Source organism: Notothenia coriiceps, unplaced genomic scaffold (genome assembly GCF_000735185.1).
Source record: "Notothenia coriiceps isolate Sejong01 unplaced genomic scaffold, NC01 NC01_scaffold00037246, whole genome shotgun sequence".
NCBI lineage: Eukaryota > Metazoa > Chordata > Actinopteri > Perciformes > Nototheniidae > Notothenia > Notothenia coriiceps.
This window is the reverse complement of record NW_011369947.1, coordinates 11,102,669-11,122,912: the sequence shown is the minus strand read 5'-3', so window position 1 is coordinate 11,122,912 and position 20,244 is coordinate 11,102,669. Positions and strand designations below refer to the sequence as shown.

The 20,244-nt window shown below is 38.6% G+C and overlaps 3 protein-coding genes across 4 annotated transcripts in view; 2 read left to right on the top strand and 1 right to left on the bottom strand.

Moving 5' to 3' along the window:
* Nucleotides 1-400: 400 nt before the first annotated feature.
* abracl (ABRA C-terminal like) lies at nucleotides 401-5,788 on the bottom strand. Of its 2 annotated transcripts, none has more exons than XM_010794783.1 (3): nucleotides 5,676-5,788; nucleotides 4,463-4,528; nucleotides 401-2,997 (listed from the first exon to the last, which is right to left on the bottom strand). In XM_010794783.1, the coding sequence occupies exons 2-3, from the start codon at nucleotides 4,521-4,523 to the stop codon at nucleotides 2,813-2,815; spliced, it is 246 nt and encodes an 81-aa protein (XP_010793085.1). In that variant the 5' UTR covers nucleotides 4,524-4,528; nucleotides 5,676-5,788; the 3' UTR covers nucleotides 401-2,812. The 2 variants fall into 2 exon arrangements, with proteins under 2 accessions (XP_010793085.1, XP_010793086.1); XM_010794784.1 differs by lacking the exon at nucleotides 5,676-5,788 and adding an exon at nucleotides 5,498-5,606.
* Nucleotides 5,789-8,020: 2,232 nt separating this feature from the next.
* LOC104966398 (ralBP1-associated Eps domain-containing protein 1-like) lies at nucleotides 8,021-12,492 on the top strand. Its single transcript, XM_010795585.1, has 3 exons — nucleotides 8,021-8,756; nucleotides 11,114-11,237; nucleotides 12,242-12,492. Exons 1-3 carry the CDS (start codon nucleotides 8,604-8,606, stop codon nucleotides 12,490-12,492), a joined length of 528 nt encoding a protein of 175 aa, XP_010793887.1. The 5' UTR covers nucleotides 8,021-8,603.
* A 6,739-nt stretch (nucleotides 12,493-19,231) lies between these two features.
* heca (hdc homolog, cell cycle regulator) overlaps nucleotides 19,232-20,244 on the top strand; it is a 9,303-nt gene continuing 8,290 nt past the window's right edge. The window contains 1 exon segment of the mRNA XM_010795584.1: nucleotides 19,232-19,279. Within this exon segment, the coding sequence (XP_010793886.1) occupies nucleotides 19,232-19,279 (48 nt within the window).

The window sequence follows — 20,244 nt, the reverse complement described above, 5'->3', positions numbered from 1 at the left end:
AGACCCTCACATCGTACAAGGAAACACTTCCAGAGAAACCCCACAGTTTAAAGGGGAACATGGGAGAAACCTCAGGGAGAGCAACAGAGGAGGGATCCCTCTCCCAGGACGGACAGACGTGCAATAGATGCCGTGTGTAAATCGAAAAGATAATACATTTTACAACATAGGTAGACCAAATGTTTGGAAATGCATATGTCTATAATAAGAAGATCAATAGGAGGATGTCAACAATCCTGTGGGAGCCATCAGAGAAGTAGTATAAGACATCTACACATGCAATAAAGTAGCTTGTCCAGTCTGAGTGGAACATTATAATATAAATAAACATAATAATTTCAGTGTTGTTGAGATGTGTTTCAAGAATTAGAGTGGTCAGAAAAATCACACACAAAGCAGGTTCAAGGTTTCAAGTGTAAAGATTTTATTCGTTGCAGGGTATTCCACAGTAACAGAAACCTTGGTACGTTTAGGAATGTGTTATTGCCAATACAAGCAGACAGTAATGACGCACATAAACACATCATGCAGACATCCCATTGGTTCACAGGAATGGCTTGAGGTATCGGCACCGCTCTGATCACAACTCTCTCCTCTTGCTAAAGGTTAATTGTGCTGTAAATTGCAATTATGTTCAGCTCACTCACAGTTTGTTTCCTCCTTACTCTTGCTTCTCCTCCATTTATCCCAAAACATTACAGACTTCTACTCAACCATTTGTGTTGTTTTACTGATGATTACATTTTGCCCTACTGGCTACATTTCAGCAAATGTCATAATTTGAATAAGCTCTTCTGGGTTTCCTTTCTTTGCCACCAACGCTGTTAAGAGCACAACATCCCATACGGTTCAGAGATAAGTAATAACATAATTCAAGTGAAGCTGAAATCAAACAGCGTAAGGATTTAGGTTGACAGAACAGCAGTGAGTGTGAAATGGGTCTTTTAAAACTTGCAGATAAGGCGTGGTCTCTCTTTATGGGATATGTAACGCTTGATATTATGCAGGAGAAGAAGCTGAATGTGTGGAGATTATTGGCGTTTCTAGATTTTTTCCACGAGAGCAGCTGCAGCCACTTACCGGTGTTCAAAGTGAAACAAATAAACAAGATATTATGACATCAATTAGATTAAATAATATAGACATGATATGACATATTGAACCATGAAATTGTTAACTAACTCAATAGATATTTTAAACTCAGTTTATGAAATGCTGATTGGCTCTGCTTCTTTCCAAAATAAAATAGTTACAGGTTGTGTTTGATTTGAAAAGATTTCCCACACCGTTTTATTTCAAAATGACCGCTGACCCTTTTGGGTCCTTTCATTTTTTAAGTTAAAATACACTTTATGAAAAGGACATTTTAAAATAAAAGCAGCTTGAATAAAAATTAAAATGACCTGTCATGTTATCTTGAAAAAAAGCAGAATGTGACAGAATTTCATCAAATTGATTGAGTTAAAAAGTGTATCAGATTATTTTACAATTTCAGGTTATCACCACATGTTAGTCTATACTTATTCATACAATTACCTATTTCATAATATCTTATTTATTGTTTCAATTTGGACCACATTGGGCTACCGTATCTGTTCCAAAAAAGGTCATCATGCCTGATCTGCAAGTTTCATTTCCCTACAGTACAGAATAATGGGTGGCAAAATAAAAAAACTAATAAAACTATAAATGCACATCTTGTGTAACAAGTAAGACACCTAGCTACAGGACAATTATCAAACATCATTTGGTTGCGTCCATTTGGTCCTGAGAAACACTGAGAATTAATCTTTTGCATCTCGCACCAATAACCCTGTCATTATTACACAAAAACATAAACTGCATGAGAAAAACACCCGCCGTCTGCTCATCGACTGTTTCTTAGGAAAGGCAAGATTTGGAATCTGTTTAGCAGAGAAAATTCATTATAGATCACAAGTAAAAAGATGGAATAAAAACTAGTCTAGCAGATTGCAACAAGTACAAAATGGTGCAAAAGTCTTGAAATGCACTTGTCTTAGTAGTTTCTATCTCCCAAAAGCACTGGTGTAATAATGTCTTTTTACAAAGTCCACAAGAGGTAGTAGAAATGTCTTACGCAAACAAATGGAATCGCCACTTGGGGACACTTTTGGTGGACGCACACTACCTGTGGTCTTACAGCTGTACTAGATTCAAGGTGAGAAGACATTCTCGCTGATAAAGGAACAATTGACCTAGTACAGCTTTTAAAAGTAGTATCTTTTACAAACAACGTGTAAAGATCAGAGTGCTCCAATTAAAGATGTGAAGAAGAATTTTGTTGGAGTTGCTAAATGTCTCCAGTCTATTATCCTGACACTGATACCTTCAAAAGACGCATTTGGCTGTAAAAGTTACATTTTAGAGTAATTCCCCTAAAGATTAACAAAAAAAAACCTGAATGAAGGCGTTACACAAATGAGTACAATCCTGATTTGTGTGTTTATAGTCTTAAAAGTGTATCAAAAGGACATCTCAGACCCTTGGTTGATAAAACAGCAGGGCCTGAGAAGGAGAGAAACACCATCTGAAAATATAAACGTTAGCCCCTGATAACCCAAAAGATTATCCAATAACTTGTTTAATAGCGTTTTGGCACAGTGAAATCAAATGAAATCATACGCAGTTATTCCAGCTGGGTCCATAAGTGTACAGTTTGAGTTAATCTGTTTTGTTTAAATTGAAATACTGAGCATTGCACGTGAAGGAAGAAAACAAGCCGCTACAGAAGCTCAGTATTTGAGGGGATTCAGGAAGTTGCTTGAAGGCCATGTGGTACAAACATTAGGCCTTATTCCTGCAGAAGAGTGATACTGACGCTATCATGTACGCCCTGCAGCAGCAACTCGCTGTCGTATTTGACCACCTTCCTCTTCTTGGCCGCCTTCAGGGTGCCCACCAACGCCTCGAAGATGTTGGCACACTGCTCGTCGTTGAATAAGACCCCGAACGTCACGCTGGTTTGACCGTCGGCATCTGAAATAAGAGGCAGATTGATATACATCTTAAAAGTAATAATGCAAACAAATGTCTGTATTTATGTATAATTTGCCAAGACTTGGAAGGAAAGGGGTAATGTATGTATGTATGTATGTATGTATGTATGTATGTATGTATGTATGTATGTATGTATGTATGTATGTATGTATGTATGTATGTATGTATGTATGTATGTATGTGTGTGTGTGTATGTGTGTATGTGTGTGTATGTGTATGTGAGCAATAACGTGTAGATTTCAGTGGACTGTAAACTGAGGCGGGTGTGATTTTTATGTACATGTATGTTATATATTTGTGGAATAAATAAAAAGAAGAAAAAAAGAGTAATAATGCTCTGAGCTTTCAGGTGTTGTTATTTCATTTCATTTTCATTTAATCATTATTTTTGAAAGGACAATGCACATTGATTAACATTTTTAACAATTAATGCTTCAAATGTAAATATGCCGGATTTGAGCTTTGAGCTAATTTCCATCCGTAGTCCCTCATATACAAGGAGATACCCCTTTATTATAAAGAGCATTTAGCGGTGATTGCACGTCTGTTTGTTGCTCAACCATTCTTTGAGTTGACCTATAAAACTATTGAGAGTGGGACAATCCCGTATCTCAGTTTGGGAGGCTGTTCCACAAAGAGCTGCCTTTAATGGAGAGGACATTTTGTCTGAAAGTGGTTCGCCTACGGTGGACTTCACAGTCTCTTCTGGTTTCTGACCTAGTGCAGCGTCCAGTGTGTTTTTTGTGGATGAATTCCCCTAAGTGGAGGTGGGGGGAGGGGGGGGGGGGGGGGCAGGTCCATGTAAACATTTATAAAAAAAAATGCATACTTTGAAAAGTCTTAAAATTGTCAAGACTGTTTTTCAAGGATTTCCCCCAAGTTAGCCTTGAAGTAGTCACAACAAATAAATGGGAATTAAAAGTGCAGTCACCCAATGCAATACTCCACCTTTTTTTTTTTATTCAGCAAATTGCTGTCAACATCTTTAAGCCAAAAAGGGCCACAATAGTTAATAACAGGGTAAACCAATTACATTAATTGTCAGCCAACAACTCCTTAATAATTGGCTTGAAAAATATTGGATTTTTTGGATGCAACCGCTAGCAGTATGAGAAAAATAAAGAGCTTTTTGAACATTAAAACATGGAGACATGTCACAGTAGGGGCACAGAATACGAACCAAAACATTAGCATAAAAGGGCCTCTTTAAGAGATTTCTTGAGACTCAATACAAGTGAAGACGGAAGGCTTTGTAACCAGACACTGGTTTATTTGTTTCAGGGCAGTAAGCTGGGGACTAAGGTCGATTACTGATCAACATCACATGATTGCATGTTTATGGTTCATTAGAATTTATAGCATGAACATGGTTAATTAAACATGGTAAAATGAAACACATCACAATGAACCTCTAATAGGCGTACAGAATATAGCACTGACTTACTTTTACTGCCAAGTCGCTGAATCTCCTCCACCAGCCGCTTGACTTCATGGTCGACATTCATTGTTGCTAGAAGGGATAAAGAAAATCGAATTAACTACCACAAATAGACTTCTTAGCTTAACAAAAGTGTTTTAGAGCGTGTACACAGTGTGGGAGGAGACGAGCAATTGGTCATGCTACTTTCTTGCAGGGGGGAGACAACTAAAATGGTGTCATTTTAATGTCCTGTTGCTAAAAAGTAAATGTATTCTTAAATATAGGATCCCTCATTTTCGTAAATGATTAATACATGAATTAGCGTGTAATTGAGTTACCATTTGTTTTAACAATCCTTACTGATATCGAAAGGTTGGACCAAATATAATGTGATATAGTCACTTCAAGAAATGTCTTTCTTTGCCAAATTCTCAAAAGGGGGATACTAATTCAGAAGAAAATATAAAATTATAATTTCTCACATAAATACATTTGATTATTGACACAGTTGCAATTTTTTTTTTTACCAGAATAGTGAATGGGATTAAAACATGTTTGAATCAAAATTACGTTTTTTTTTGGTATTTGCTTTTATACCGAATTCTCAAACGGCGGATAGTTATTAAGAAAAGAATATAAATTATAATTTCTCACATCAATAAATGTGATTATTAGGGAGATAGTTGCAATTTTGCCAGATTGGTGAACGGGGTCTGGGACAAAGGTTATCTTCTTACAATAATCGGCCATTAAAAACGAAACTAAAATGCCTTTTTCATTCATCAAAAATACACACTAACAAAAGCATAATCGATGCATTTAATTCTAGATTTATAAAATGAAGGATTTAATAAATGTATACATAAATAGTGCAGTATTGAGATGAATGGAGCATGCTGCAACAAGAACAGGGCGTACTGTGATCAATGCGGAAATGGTACCATTAGCATTCAGAGCTAGCCATCACTGAGCACAAATCCTCATTGTAATTCATGCATTTCAAACATGTGCAGTCATTCTTTAGTTCGGGTTTATATTTACAGTCTAAATGTGTCTTACATTGCTTCAGGTACAACAGAAAGACTTTGAATGAGCACCGGATACGAGCTTGCCCCGGTATTGTAGCTTCTTACGTTCAACAAATGATCCGCTGATAAACGGATATTATATGTGGTGAAGGAATAATGTAATAAAAGTCAACATAAAACCAGTTTGTATGTAACATTAACATATATACCTTTTGTTTTATGGTTCTGGATCCTGATAAGAAGATGACCGACTTTCTGATGAATCTGCTCCTGGTGAATGATGCTGATGCGTTCAGTGTCTGCTCGGAAATGATATTCTTTGTCTTGGTGCACTGATTGATTTCTCCTTGTCATTCATTTCGACATCGTTATTTTTTGTAACAGAGCGAAGGTTTAAAAAAGTAAACAGATGAATTACTGTAAATTAATTGTGAAAAATAAGTAAAATACTGAATAAAAAAAATGTATATTGGGACCAAGAATTATGGAGGTTTTAATAATAAATAGTCAAAGAAAAAACACATGTTCACACTATTCCTAACACACTGTTCTATACATATAAATAATCCTATTCGAATATTAAACAGTATTAAAAGGGCTTTTTACCAATACCTAATGGCTCAGTGTGCAAACAATCACTAATAAAGGTCATACTATGTGACTGGGAGCTTCAGAAAATGTAAAACAATGTGACCTTTTGCTTAAGGGGGCAGCTGTAAAATATTAAAATGCATAAAAAGATGTGGGTCACGGGGTCTTTCAACAGATATTCAGATTTCCCATAACCCTTAAAGGCACCATTAAAGCTCATCTGACTTAATCGTGACACAGCTTTCAGGGGCTCCTTATATGGCATGGGAGAGAGATGCCTGTCTCTACAAACAAAAAGTTACCTTTTCTAATCCTCCAGAAATGACTACACCCAAATACAAAAACAAAAATATCATTTTTTTTATCAAGCCTTTGGAGCAGTGGCATTACATTTAAACAAGCACACCAGAGACATTTCCTTTACACAGAACATTTCCAGCATCACAAGTGACCTTTCAATCACTGCAGACAGATTTTGGTACTGATGCATATGTATGTAGATAATATAAGAAAGTGCTCGGCCCATAATAGCTCATTGGCATGACTCTGATTCTCTTTCCTGTGTCAAACCTCTTCTCATACATCTCTTCCTTTCCATCCTTTCATTTTCTTATGTCATCCCGTCTTCCTGTCCTCTTCCTTCCACCTGATATGGTTAAATGGACACCAGAAGCTTATTTTAGCCTCATGGGTTATGTTGTTGTATTTTTGTTTATGGTAATAATGACTGGGTGCTATGGGCATGTAAAACAAATGGAAAAACTACAACACATACCCAATTACCACTCTTCTTTAGTCATTGGGTAAGCATGTATTATTTAGTTTACTAACAACATGTCATGCATAAAGCTTTTATTGTGACAACATTTTGTGCTTGTTTTATTATAATATGATGTATTCTCCTACTATTATTACTGCATTTTAAATTCTTACTTACATACTATAATCATTAGTGTTCGCCCCTATTTATTAACTGAATGATATTTACATATAACACATCTTTCCCTATTAATTACCAACATAGTCGATTATCCGGGTCCCTGAAGGCCAAGCAAGCTCGCGCTGATTCGGAACGTAGCCCAGTGACGTCACGACACATCAAGCTAGCTGTAAAAAAAACCCGAGAGAAAAACGGAAGTTGAAGGAACTTATTTTCACAACAAAAGCTCACACTGGTGTATTTTGGAGGGCTTTTTTTTTTTTGCTATTTAATGACAGCAGACATTCTCCTGTGTGTTGGAGTTAAATGACCTTACATCTTCACGTATATCGTTTTATATGATTCATAATAAAAGCTGAACATTTGTTTAATTATTTGATTGGATTTGATTTGCTGTACAACCTTAACCTAAATGGATGTCTATGAGTCAGAAGGTTGGTGGTTCAAGACTCAGCATGGCAAAGTGTGAGAGATGATGAGATATGGAAAGCAAGATGGTGTGATGTGATAATGTGAAAACTGTAACTCTCGGTTGGTACCAAAAAAGGCAGGCAGGGCAGGTGTACGGGTGGGCAGACAGAGACCGAGACAGATTTTGTTTGGTCTTAAGGAGACGCCCTAAAAACCTTTTTTTCATTTCCTTTCTTATCATTTTGAGTTTTCATGTTTTCAGAGATTTTGTGTCCTGGCCAGCCTAATGATCCAGTAATTTCAAATAATCTCCAAACTGTTAAACTCAGTGGTTAAAGCAGGCAGTCCATATCTAGATCACTGTTTAAATGCAATGCAAATAAAAAAGGGAGATTTTGAATGGAGGGCTTTTACTTGTGATTACATATTTTGACAATATTCTATTTGTACTTTTACCCAAGTATCTGAATACTTGTTCCACCACTGACCATAGTGTGTATGATACAATATATATGTTCACAAACGTTGCCAATAAACTGATTCTGAGATGTTCAAGGGTTGTTTTAATTTGAAACAATCCTTCCGGAAGTTTCAATTCAACTGTGAGTGGCTTTACACTGGTGGCAGGAATGGCGGCTAAGATTACTAGAGGAAGGAGCCCAAAGAATCCATGAAACTTTACTTCTAACGGCCCCGCTGAGGAATTTGTTTCCAGCGAAACGCAGAAACACCATCCCATGACGGACTAAAGGGAGAACGAAGCGCTATAACGTGAGATAAACGCGGTTAGTTGTCCAGCTTTGAGAAGGTGGACGCTAGTTAGCTTAACGTTAACTGCCACTGACTTTGATTCAAGGTAGCGGTTAGCTCGCAGTGCTGCTAGCCAGCTGTTGGCTACTTTTCTTGGCTGGCCCAACAAGTTAACTAAGTCAATAACTGTATGGAAACATTCCTCATTTTAGTATTTGAGTGGTGAGTAGCTGTCATTGTGAACAGATAGTATTGGGGGCTTTTACAGAGAGTGGGCTCAGACGACAACAGCGCGTTGAGAACATTATTCCTGCTAACCTAGCTAGTACTGGAAGGCTAGCTAAGTTTGAAGTCTCGCCCATTTTTTTTTGGTCCTGCCCCAGCTATTGGCTAAGGGCTAATCAACAGCCGAGTAGCCCGGTTTTCAGGGTCGATTGGTACTACGATGGAAAGCTTAACGCTGACTGATTACGAGCAGAAATATTACTCGGATTTGTTCATTTACTGCGACACGGACAATACCAAAAAAGTGGCTTCCAATGGGAGAGTTCTTGACCTTTTCCGGGCGGCCCAGCTACCCAGCGAAGTTGTCCTGCAGGTAAGCTAGCGTTAGCGAGTGTCATTATCCCCAGACTGTGATGGTGCTGGCCACGAACTGTTATATGGATATTATTTTTACCAACTTGCTTGGCTGTCAGAGCTGACCTGTCATCCAGTTAAAGTGAGGTTAGCCCTGGTGGTTAGCAATGCTGCGCAGCAGAGCAGACACACCTTCTTCTGGCTAATGCTAGCTGTAGCCGAAGAGAGTCGGAAGCCAAATCACATAGTTACCCTTAGCTGAACATCTGGGTTCAAATTGACATCCTATTTAGAAAACAGACGTGTATGTCTTCTCTTTAAGTATATTTTCGTGATTGTGTGTTGAACAGTGCCCATACATAACGTTGTAGCAAATATGTTCTCATCAGCCCTTTGCTTCAGACCTACTGCTCAGTACCATCAATCCAAATTCAAGATTTAAAGGCTTTATTATCATATGCACAGTAGCTACAGTGTGGTTATGGCAATGAAAACAAGTCCCAGTCTCTCAACAAAGCAACATAAACATATGTAAACATTAAACAATACAAATAGTGCAAGAAGAAAAAGAATAGAAATAAAATATTGCAAGTGACCAATGTCCTAACAATGCAAGAGAAGTAGACTATACATGTAAAATAGAATAAGATAAGATAAAAACAGAATGTCATATTAAATACTGTAAAATAATACAATTCTGCCTATTGTAGTAATACATACATAATGTGAAATGTAAAAATATCATTTAAACATACCACGTTTATATAATGAGCCACTGGATTGGAGCTTTTTTAATGTATAAAGTGGGCTCAAAATCTTGTGTTTATTGCAGACATTTTATCTTAATTTGAGGAGGTCATGGGTCAGGAAGGTAGAGGCAGAATAGAAGACTTCGGTCTGTGTAACCTTACTGTGTAATTGGGCTTAATGTAAAAAAAGGGTGTAAAATAAATGTATCTTTTCAGTGCGTCATTGTACGCTGGTAAAAATGAGAAAAAGTCTTCAGATGACTTGTTATTTCTTCCTGTCTTCTCGCTCCTTTAAAATCCATCATTCTTTCCCCCACTGGGTTAAGCTGACATTGAGGAAAATACAGACCCAATGTCACAGTGTCTTCCTGTCAATTTGATTTATAACCGTTGGCACCTAACCCACACAGTCTCAAAAATCATGAATTAGAAATGGTGTATCATTCCACCAGCTTTTACTGAGACCATGTGCATATACTCAATGGCCAATTCATCAGTTACATTTTTAATTGACAGGCTCATTTAGCTTTTAAAGTCACTTGTTCTGATAATCCTAATGTTTAATCTGATAATACACGTATGCCTGTAAACCTTTTTGACTATCACCACCTGACTAGTTTTCCACTCAGCGGGCTAATATTTGCATTTTGTGAGTCAGATTCTTTTCAAGGTCAACAAGGGGAGCTGCAGGGTGGAAGAATTAGGCAGTGTTGTAATCCTCTACTTTCAAAACGTCCTCTGTTGTGGCCAATAGACACATACAGCTACAGTGTCATGTTGTAACAGGCGGAGAGAAGGCGCTGGTGCTTTGTTTGTCCAGACGTACTCAGAATAAGTCCTTTGTCAGCAAGAAAGGGATCAGTCAGCTGTGGCGGGCTGTTGTGGCTCACAGCACTGAAGGACTCTTCTTAATGTTGTGAAGTTCAACTCTGTTGGTATTAATTATCCACAGGATTCTGGTATCCACATGGTATAATGCTTCCACACTCTTTATTTACACTCTGATCAACAATGCATTGTCTTTTACATGCTTCTGTACAAATACGAAACGCATTGTTGTTGCTGTTGTGCTGCCCGGTCTTACATTCAGGACTAAGCGGCTCAGCATGGCGCCAAGTAAAGCAAGATATGTGATAATCAGGCTTATTAATGGTCAGACCCGCTGAACATCTGCCACTGAGCTGAGGAAAAGAGACTGTTGATTGTGCTGTTTTCATGACTTAAAGCAAGTAAATAACATTGAATAAAGCCACCGGTGTTTGTAGAACTTAGATACATAATAATACATGGTTACTGGTTAAGACCACGGACCACATCGTTACAGGGTACATACAAGGATTTGAAAGGGTGGTTTTAACCCCTACGTTTTTAAAGATTGTGAATATGCTTGAATTTCCAAATAATTTGAGGTTTTTCAACATAATCTGGTTTATCATACATACATTTATACAATCGCGTGGACATACGTGTTGTGTCCTGGTGTCTCACATCAGATTCAGCGTGACAAATAGCTAGCTAAGCATCACTTTATAATAATAAGATACTATTTTGTCTGATATAACTTTTTTTTATATATGAAAACAATGTTGTTAACTGTTCCTCTTCGTCCCTGTGTGTGTGGGTTTAGATCACAGAGCTTTGTGGAGCCACTCGGCTGGGTCACTTCGGGCGGAGCCAGTTCTACATCGCCCTGAAGCTCATCGCCATCGCCCAGTCCGGTCTGCCCCTGAGGGTCGAGAGCCTCAACTCGGGTGAGTACAGCGCTGACTGGAACCATTGATCTTACAAAGAACCTCCCCTCCCACAGGAAAGAACAAGTATCCACTCAGTACCATCACAGAAAGTACCAGTGGACTCAAAGCTCTTTGTGTATCTATTATGGCCAGAATATAGTTTGTTTTTTTACCAGAGTGTAAAGCTTGTTATTCTGTGTTAAATGCTGAAAGTGTGCATTCAGTGGACTCATTGTATGCTGGATAAAGTGTGTGTGTGTGTGTGTGTGTGTGTGTGTGTGTGTGTGTGTGTGTGTGTGTGTGTGTGTGTGTGTGTGTGTGTGTGTGTGTGTTTTAATACAATGTAATCAAAAATAATTAGATATATCTTATGCCAGCTATTTCCAGATAATAGCCCTATATTCGTGTTGTATATCAGGTGGATGGTAAGAACTGTTTCTACTAACTTTCTATTTATCTTTACTAAAAAGAGTCTGTAGTCTTAGCCCTCAGGCTTTAGGTTAACAAGTTAACTTCTCTGTTTGACTTTGGTGAATCCTCTAAAAAAACAACAACCACAATGTGGGATGTAATCGTAACCCGCTGCATGAACTTACTTGCTTGGCCTAAATATTGCAACATAAAGTTGTTGAAATGATTTCAGCATTAGATATGAAAAACCACAGAGGCCACTCCCTCGTAACAAAATATTCGTGATGTACAACGTGAAACTTATTAAAGTTGCAGAGAGTTTGAGACCATTTTATGCTATTGATATAAATTAAAAAAGAAAAACACTCAGCCATATCCAGGTCAGCAAAAAGGATCAAGGTCATGTCCACCCACACGTCTATCAATACTTCCTTGATATCATTATTGTGACGGGGCTAAAATCCACCACGCATCTCAGACTGATGATATCTGACTATCTAAGTGCAACGGAGCGTGGGCACAGTCCTTGAGTTTAGTGCATTAAAGCACATGGAAATCAATTTGAAAGTAATCTTTCCTCTAATCCTGTGCTTGGATTCCTGTCTCCTCAGTCAAAGACTTGCCGCTGCCCCGGTTCGTGGTGGGGAAGAACGAGGCGGAGGCGAGGCACGCAGCACTGTACACAGACACGGACGGTCTGTTCCCGGCCTCCACTGCTGCCGTGATGCCCAGACCGCCTGGCTGGGTTATCCAAAACAAGAAAGGTCCCCCAGCATCCACGTCACTTCCTGTCCATGAGGTCGTCCAGCCCCTGGCGCCAAGCATAGAACCACAGGTTAGTAATCTTACTCTCCTCATATAGAAATGAACACTAATGGCGCATTTCCACTAGGGGTGCAACAACTAATCGACTTAATCGATTAAAATCGATTACCAAATTACTTGCCAACTAATTCAGTCGTCGATTCGTTGGTGAAGTCATCACGTGTGTTTTACACGCCGCTAAGCTCCCACGTTATTGGTCTTTTTATCGGTACTGGAGACATTTAAAAAATATATGTCATGTATTATTGCTACATAAGCATTATATCGCAGTCTTAGTGTCGCCAACTCGTTTCTAATATGCAAAAAGACAAAGAAATGCGTCTATGATGTATTTCTATCAGACGAGATCTAGACGAGATCTCTCTCTCCCCCGTCTGTGTGCGAGGGGGCGGAAACAACATCAATGGTCGCTATAGAGAGAGTCAAACGTATTGAGGTCGGGCCAGGCTTAAAAACCTCTCTGGTCTTTTTTGACATTTTTCATGGGCAATCGGCCTTTGATGCGGATCACCTTTGCGTTGGTTTTGCCCGGCCCGTGCCGTGCGAAATTGGTGGGGGTCCGCGACATCTCTTTGAATCCCGACGTTGGTTGCTGCTGAACTATTAGCTAATTAGATAGGCCTAATTACTGTCTAATTAGCTGATAAGCCTGATAATGGACATACGGGACGTGTTAAAGAGTTTGCAGCTCGGCGGCAATAAATCGGAGTTGAATAACAACGAACTCCAACAAAATCCGTACACTTTGATTGTTACTTCTGTTATTTCTACTTGAACTAAGTTTTTATGTATATAATAATTACTGAATTGTGTAAAACTTGTTTTAATTGAACGAAAAATAAATAATTATTATAAATGTAGTTTTCTTTGTGTCACAAAATTGTTTAGTATAATTTTATTAGCACCGACAGCATGACTTTGAAATGTTTGATTAGAGTCAATGGAGAATTAGTAATTTGCGTACAAACATATGTGTACTCAATTGAGCACACAATTACGATCGTATGTATTGTGGATGCACCTTTGGCAATTGAGCATTCTACTCCCTGATGTCTCGATGATCTTTCTGCACCTTGGGCCACGTAAGGAGGCAGACTACACCTCGTGAACAACGATTTACAAATCTGTTTACGGCACGCGGGAATTGTACGATTTAAGGAATAACGTGAAAACCCATTGGCTCGTAACAGGTGTAGCTCTGCCCATTTCAAATTGGTGTGGACGCGGTCTGGCGAAAGGAAGGCGGTAGAGGAGGCACACAACGACGTACATCGTCGGTCGCACACANCTCTAACGTTGATATTGGAGATTTCAATAAATGAATATCATCAGTCAAGTCTTCGACCGTTATTCGGAGGGAAATGCCACAAAGAAGCTTGGCAATGGGCATTAGCCCATTGCCAAGCTTCTTTGTGGCATTTCCCTCCGAATAACGGTCGAAGACTTGACTGATGATATTCATTTATTGAAATCTCCAATATCAACGTTAGAGCTATAAAGACACAAAAATAATAAATACATTTTAGGCTCCATCCGTATTACAATCACTTTAGCATACTACCAAAAGTTAACTGTAAACAGACAGCAAAGCTACAAACCAGCATATTAGGATTAGAATTAGGAGACAACCTACATCTTTTACATTATAGTTAATACCAACTTTGTGCCTCTTCAGGGGGTGCTAAACTTAAACTTTCTCCGTCTTTGCAGATCAATCTCCGCCACGTTGTTTCCATAGCAACAACAACTTCCTGTCAACAGCGTAAACTCACCTTCAAAATAAAAGTAGCCAAATAACACAGGAAGTTAACCTAAATTACATTTAAGACATATTTAGAACTGCAACGAAAGTAAGAAAAACAATGTAATATCCTTTTCAGTTTCACAGAACACAAATTGGGTTATTTACTCTTGTATTGCACTAGGTAACAGCAACAATAGGTTGTAGTATTCAAACCTGCTCATGGACTTGCAGTTGTCCTCGCTTTTTTATGTCTCTTCAACGAGTTACGTAGGTGCTTCCAGTCTACATATCCATCCCTCGCACCTTCAGCTCCTGGGCTGGGGAAATGTCTGCACATTTTACAGTAAAGCGCATGCCTACTTGCGCTGTATTCCACCCAGGGAAAATCTTCATACCATCTCAACCAGTTTTTCCGTTCAGAGGATAAAACACATACAACATTAATTCAACTCGATATTTGTTCACATGAATTTCACTTTGAATGCTTGGATATTCTCAATGGGTGAATACAAAAATGTATAATAATAATTTTTAAAAAAGAAAATATTACACCGAAGCTTTCTCAGGGCGGGCCAATTAGTAAACTGGGCGGGCCCTGGGCCCTATGGTGGCTACGCCACTGACATGAAGTCCGTCAGTTACAGTTAACAGGGAGCTGCCTTCAGGTGGTTTACAAGTCACCTGCCTAAGGTGAGTCCTCACTTTGTAAGCTGTTTTTACAGCAAAACAGAGAGCACGCGGTCAGGGCTGCAGTGTTAATTGCTAATTCCCACAGCCTTTTTGGTTTTCAGGGGAAAAGTCGTGTTGGTCCTCTCGTGAGACATTTTAAATTGGCGAATTTGATCCTATAACTTAATAACATTTGTGTTTAAAGTAGACGCTGTGTCTCGTTTTGCTTAACAAACTGGAGTTATTTCAATGTGTTTGTGGTCACAAACCTTTCAGACAGAGCCGCACTTTGAATTGTGAATGAGGTTAAGTGGTTTTCAATTTGATAAAACTGCAGCCAACCAAAGATGGAAACTGCACTTACATCAGCATTTATGGCATAATGTAGGCTACCCGTGAGAAAGTGCTTGAGCAATTACTCATCAAATGTGTCCGGGAAAAGCATTGCAGCGTTGTTCACCTTATTTAAAACATGTGTTCAAAAATAGGCCTCTACTTTTAGGTGCCGCCCACAGAAGAGGGAGACAGGATGACCGAGGGTCCGAGGAAGCGGGGCAGCAGCGGCGGCGGGGACAGTCACTCTGAGCCCGCAAACACACAGCCGGGAGCCGCGAAAGATGCAGAGGGTTCCGGGGTGGCTCTGAAGAAAGAGATCGGCCTGGTCAGCGCCTGTGCCATCATAATCGGTAAGGAGCAGGGACGTGCACAGACATTTTGGGGGCAGGAGCTCAAGTGAGAAAAAGGTCACTTGCCATAATAATTTATAAAAAAACGTTTTAAAACAAAAAATAGTTGCACATCTCTGACTTACTGACCAATGTAATTGTAATACCCTCACACTCACGCAATTGTTTAATACTCAACAGAATTCTACAAAAATCATCATAACTTTTTTGTTGTACATTCGATTGCATTAAGGCTTTATGATATCCTTCACAGTAGACATTTGAACATATACAATTGTTGACCACCACTTTCATTGAATTTTGGATGATTTAGTCAACTTTGTAACACCCATGGTGTTCCCGGTCAAAAATGACCGCCATAAAGGAATTAGTAACCATCCGGATCAGATAAAACACACACACACATACTCTAGATGTGTTCTAGAGTATGTGTGTGTGTGCTTATGTGCCCAATCACCCCATGTGAATCACCTGGCACTCACAAACACACACAGAACAATTTGACACATTTCCCGCTCTTATGCCCATCCCCCCTCATGGATCACACCTGGCACACGCAATACATGTTCAGTGTCTATTCTTTGTATATTTACTGCAGTTGTTCATGTATACCAGTAGTCTGATACAATATGTACAGTTTGAAAAGGTTTTAAATGACATTTGGTGATGATGAATGGTTTTTGTGTTAATGTAATATCAGTTAAAATAGGACCGGTCAAATTTGACCACGAACACCATAGTAAGGGCGGGAAAACGAAGACAATAGGAGGGTTAAGGCAGGACATTACAGGCAAAAAGAATGTTATGTCTGAATTCATCTATAGATATAAAGCTAATCTGCATTTAAACACAACATTTCCGGGGAAAATACTGACTTGACGTAAGTAACTATCTGGGGAAGTTGTGAGGTGCTTTTTATCCTTTTCACCTGCAATGCCTTGGTAACTGCATGTACATTTGTGCATTTTCATTAGGCCTAGTTAATGCCTACTTTGCATATCAATGTGGCGATTGTGATGACTTTATTAGATACACATTGTACTGTATTCACCTGTAGTGTCTCCCCTTAAGTACAGTACATTAGCCTGTATGCCCATGTAAATTGCCTTAGCTAAACCTTGAGCTAACTTATCCATTAGCTGTACCCTACTTTAACTATTTGTTTTTGGCTAATTAGCTGTAAACTCGCGGCACTGGCAGTTTAGTCATTTGTTCATCTCCACTCATCTTCGAACAAGCCAAGAAAAGATGGCATAGCATGGGACTTTAAGGTGGGAGGTGCTGCTACCCGTCTGTCTGAAGTGACGGCCGATGACTGTCCGCACCGCTGTGCGCGAGACGTGGAGGGAGGGAGGGTAGAGAGAGCATCAGAACTTCACAGTCTAATCTCCCGGCCTGATATTTTTATTTTGTATTCAATCAATATATTTTTGGAAAGGGAAACTGTGCGCAAACAGCAGTAGATATCTATTCATTTATTGGAGAAAAAAATTGGAAAAAAGAACCCCATTTAAAAAGGGCACTTTCTCTGGAGGAAGAAAAAGGGCAGGGCCTCAAGCCCACTTTGATGTCTGTGTGCACGTGCCTGGTAAGGAGCCTATACATGTTTGTCTCCTAGCATATTTTAAGTAGAGAAAAGGTGTCCTATTTCACTTGGCCTAAGTGAAATAGGTCAACTGAGCCTATGTGAAATAGGGTTCCCTCCTGTTTTTAAGAGAAGACCACTTTATAAATTAAAAATCAAATTCTAAGAGTATGTTCTCTAATTTCATTGCTTTTTGTATTTTATATCCTATATGTTTGTTGCTTGATTTATTTTGGATAATAAATAGCAGTTGATTTTCTCACACATACATTTTTACATAACTTAATTTTAAATAAATATATTTACTATGTTTGAACATGTTTTATTCAACTTTTTACTCTACAATATCATAATAATTATAATAGCTTGGATTTATATAGCGCCTTTCATGAGACCCAAGGTCGCTTTACAAAGAAGAACAGGAGTAGGAACAAACAGTCAGACAGACAAAACAACAAATAGATTAGGGGCCAAAGGCCTTAGCAAACAGATGGGACTTGAGGGCCCTNCTCATGCGAGTGAGTATTCTTCCCGATTTACTACATCATAACTTTTTTGTTTTACATTCGATTACATTAAGGCTTTATGATATCCTTCACAGTAGACATTTGAACATATATTGCTGATGATCACCACTTTCATTGCATTTTGGATGATTTAGTCAACTTTGTAACACCCATGGTGTTCCCGGTCAACAATGACCGCCATAAAGAAAAGGAATTAGTAACCATCCGGATCAGATAAAACACACACACACACGCACACTCTAGATGTGTTCCCCCCATTATGTGCCCATCACACCAATTTGACACATTTCCCGCTCTTATGTGCCCATCCCCCAGCATGAATCACACCTGGCACACGCAATACATGTTCAGTGTCTGTTCTTTGTATATTTACTGCAGTGTTTCATGTATACCAGTAGTCTGATACAATATGTACAGTTTGAAAGGGTGTTAAATTAAAGTTGGTACTGATTAATGGTTTTTGTGTTAATATAATAGCAGTTAAAACAGGACCGGTCGAATTTGACCGCGAACACCAAAGTAAGGGGGGGGGGACAAAGACAATAGGAGGGTTAAAGGTAGTCTTCCTGCAGGAACTTACTTCATATCCAAACAATACTGTATACACTTCTGATAAGACTTTCACATTGCATATTGCTGGATTCCCCAAAACTACAAATGGTATACTTTCAGTCATTCAATACAGTATCTTTATTTATAGTCACAGGTATTACATAACGTTACATCTTTCACTGTCTGACTCGGTGTCTGTTATTTAGACGTTTCCTAATTTATTTATTTAGGTTATATAATCAGCTTATTTTGCTCTCTGCAGCTGGGGCATCTCATTGTGGTGTCACCATGATGTTGCAGTTATTGGAAAGTGCAGCAATATAAACGATAGTGTTTCTACCTTTACTTAAGTAACAGCACATCTTCCATCTCTGCATTCGGACAGGTTTTTCAGTTTCAAGGCTTTATTGTCATTTGCACATTAGCTACAGTGTAGATATGGCAATAAAAAACGTAGGTCACAGGCTCCTCCAACACTGAAACATATATATAGGACATAGAACAAATAAAACAGAAAACAGTGCAAGAGAAGATTTCATCTCAGCAGAAAACATTGATAACAATATAAAGACATTGCAAGTTCGGGTGTAGCTTTAGGGTAATCCAACTAAAACTAGAACATCCTAAATCTACAGTGAAACAGATTATAAACTCCTGGTGATGTAATTTCCAGCATGCTCACCATAATTTCTTTCAATGTATGCTAATAAGCATGTAATTATGGTATCCCTGTATTCCTGCATGTTCCCATCTGAACATGTGTACTCTGCACTGTATGAGGGTTGCCTTCCAGATCCCGCTGCATGTTTCTTATCAGCGATACGCACACATGGATATGCATATTCACCAGCTTGCTCTCCTTTAATCTAAGAGTGAAGCATACAAAGATATATGCACATACATATGTACACACTCTCACACCCCAAAACAGAGAGGCTGAGACATGGCGACCCAGATGCATTTCAAACACCCGGAGAAAAAGACTTCTCTTGATACACAGAGAAGCCATTTAAATGTTAGGTTACTCCAAGAAAGGCAGGAATGAATGGAAACACAGATGGGTAAGATACGTCATATTATTAAAATAGAAAATGTATAATCTCAATTCGCCTTTGACGTCCGGACTGTTGTATTTAGTCGTCTGCAGGGCTGATTAAACAAACCTCAGAGAAGAAATAGCTATTCAAACTTAGCGGACATATTGGTTTGCATTAGGATTTGAAACAAATGATATTACTTAATTGAGTATGCACACTATCAAAACGTTTTTAAAGAACATCTGTTTAGAATAACTCTTACACCTCTTCCTGTCCTGTCATATTTTAGTTTTTAAATATGCATCCAAAACTTGAATGCAGCAGGAAACTCTGGTGTTAAATTAACTTTCTCTACTTGGTTATTTAACTTGCTGTGAGTTTTCATTCCCTGTGCTTTAAAGCTATACAACGTTTCTGTTGAGTGCTGCTGTCTTTATCCTGGTTGCTAAAATATCTTATCAGTGTAAGAAACTTTATTTATCTCTTTCCATCTTATAAGAAATAACAAGAAAATGAATTTCCACTTTTAAAAAAAGGGTCCGTGCTTAACACAATTAAATCCCTCTGCAAGGCAAGCTTAAAATGTTGATTGATTAGCAAGATAAGAACCAATAAGCTTTATGCAACAAGTGGAATTTGTTATATATTCTAAATGAAGTCCTAACTGAGAAGACTGTTAAGATGAGATAAGAGACATAAGACAGGACTTTATTTATCCCAAAGGAAATGGTTGTGCCAGACTTACAACGATACAATAAGGACAGCAGCATAATGATAAGATTGATAGATGGATGGATGGATGGATAGATAGATGGATAGATAGATAGAGAGATAGATAGATAGATGGATAGATAGATGGATAGATAGATGGATAGATGGATGGATAGATAGATGAGAATGGATGGCACACAGGGGATAGGTATGATAGATAGATAGATAGATGAGGCATGGATGGATAGAAGGATGATGATAGATGTGATAGATGTAGA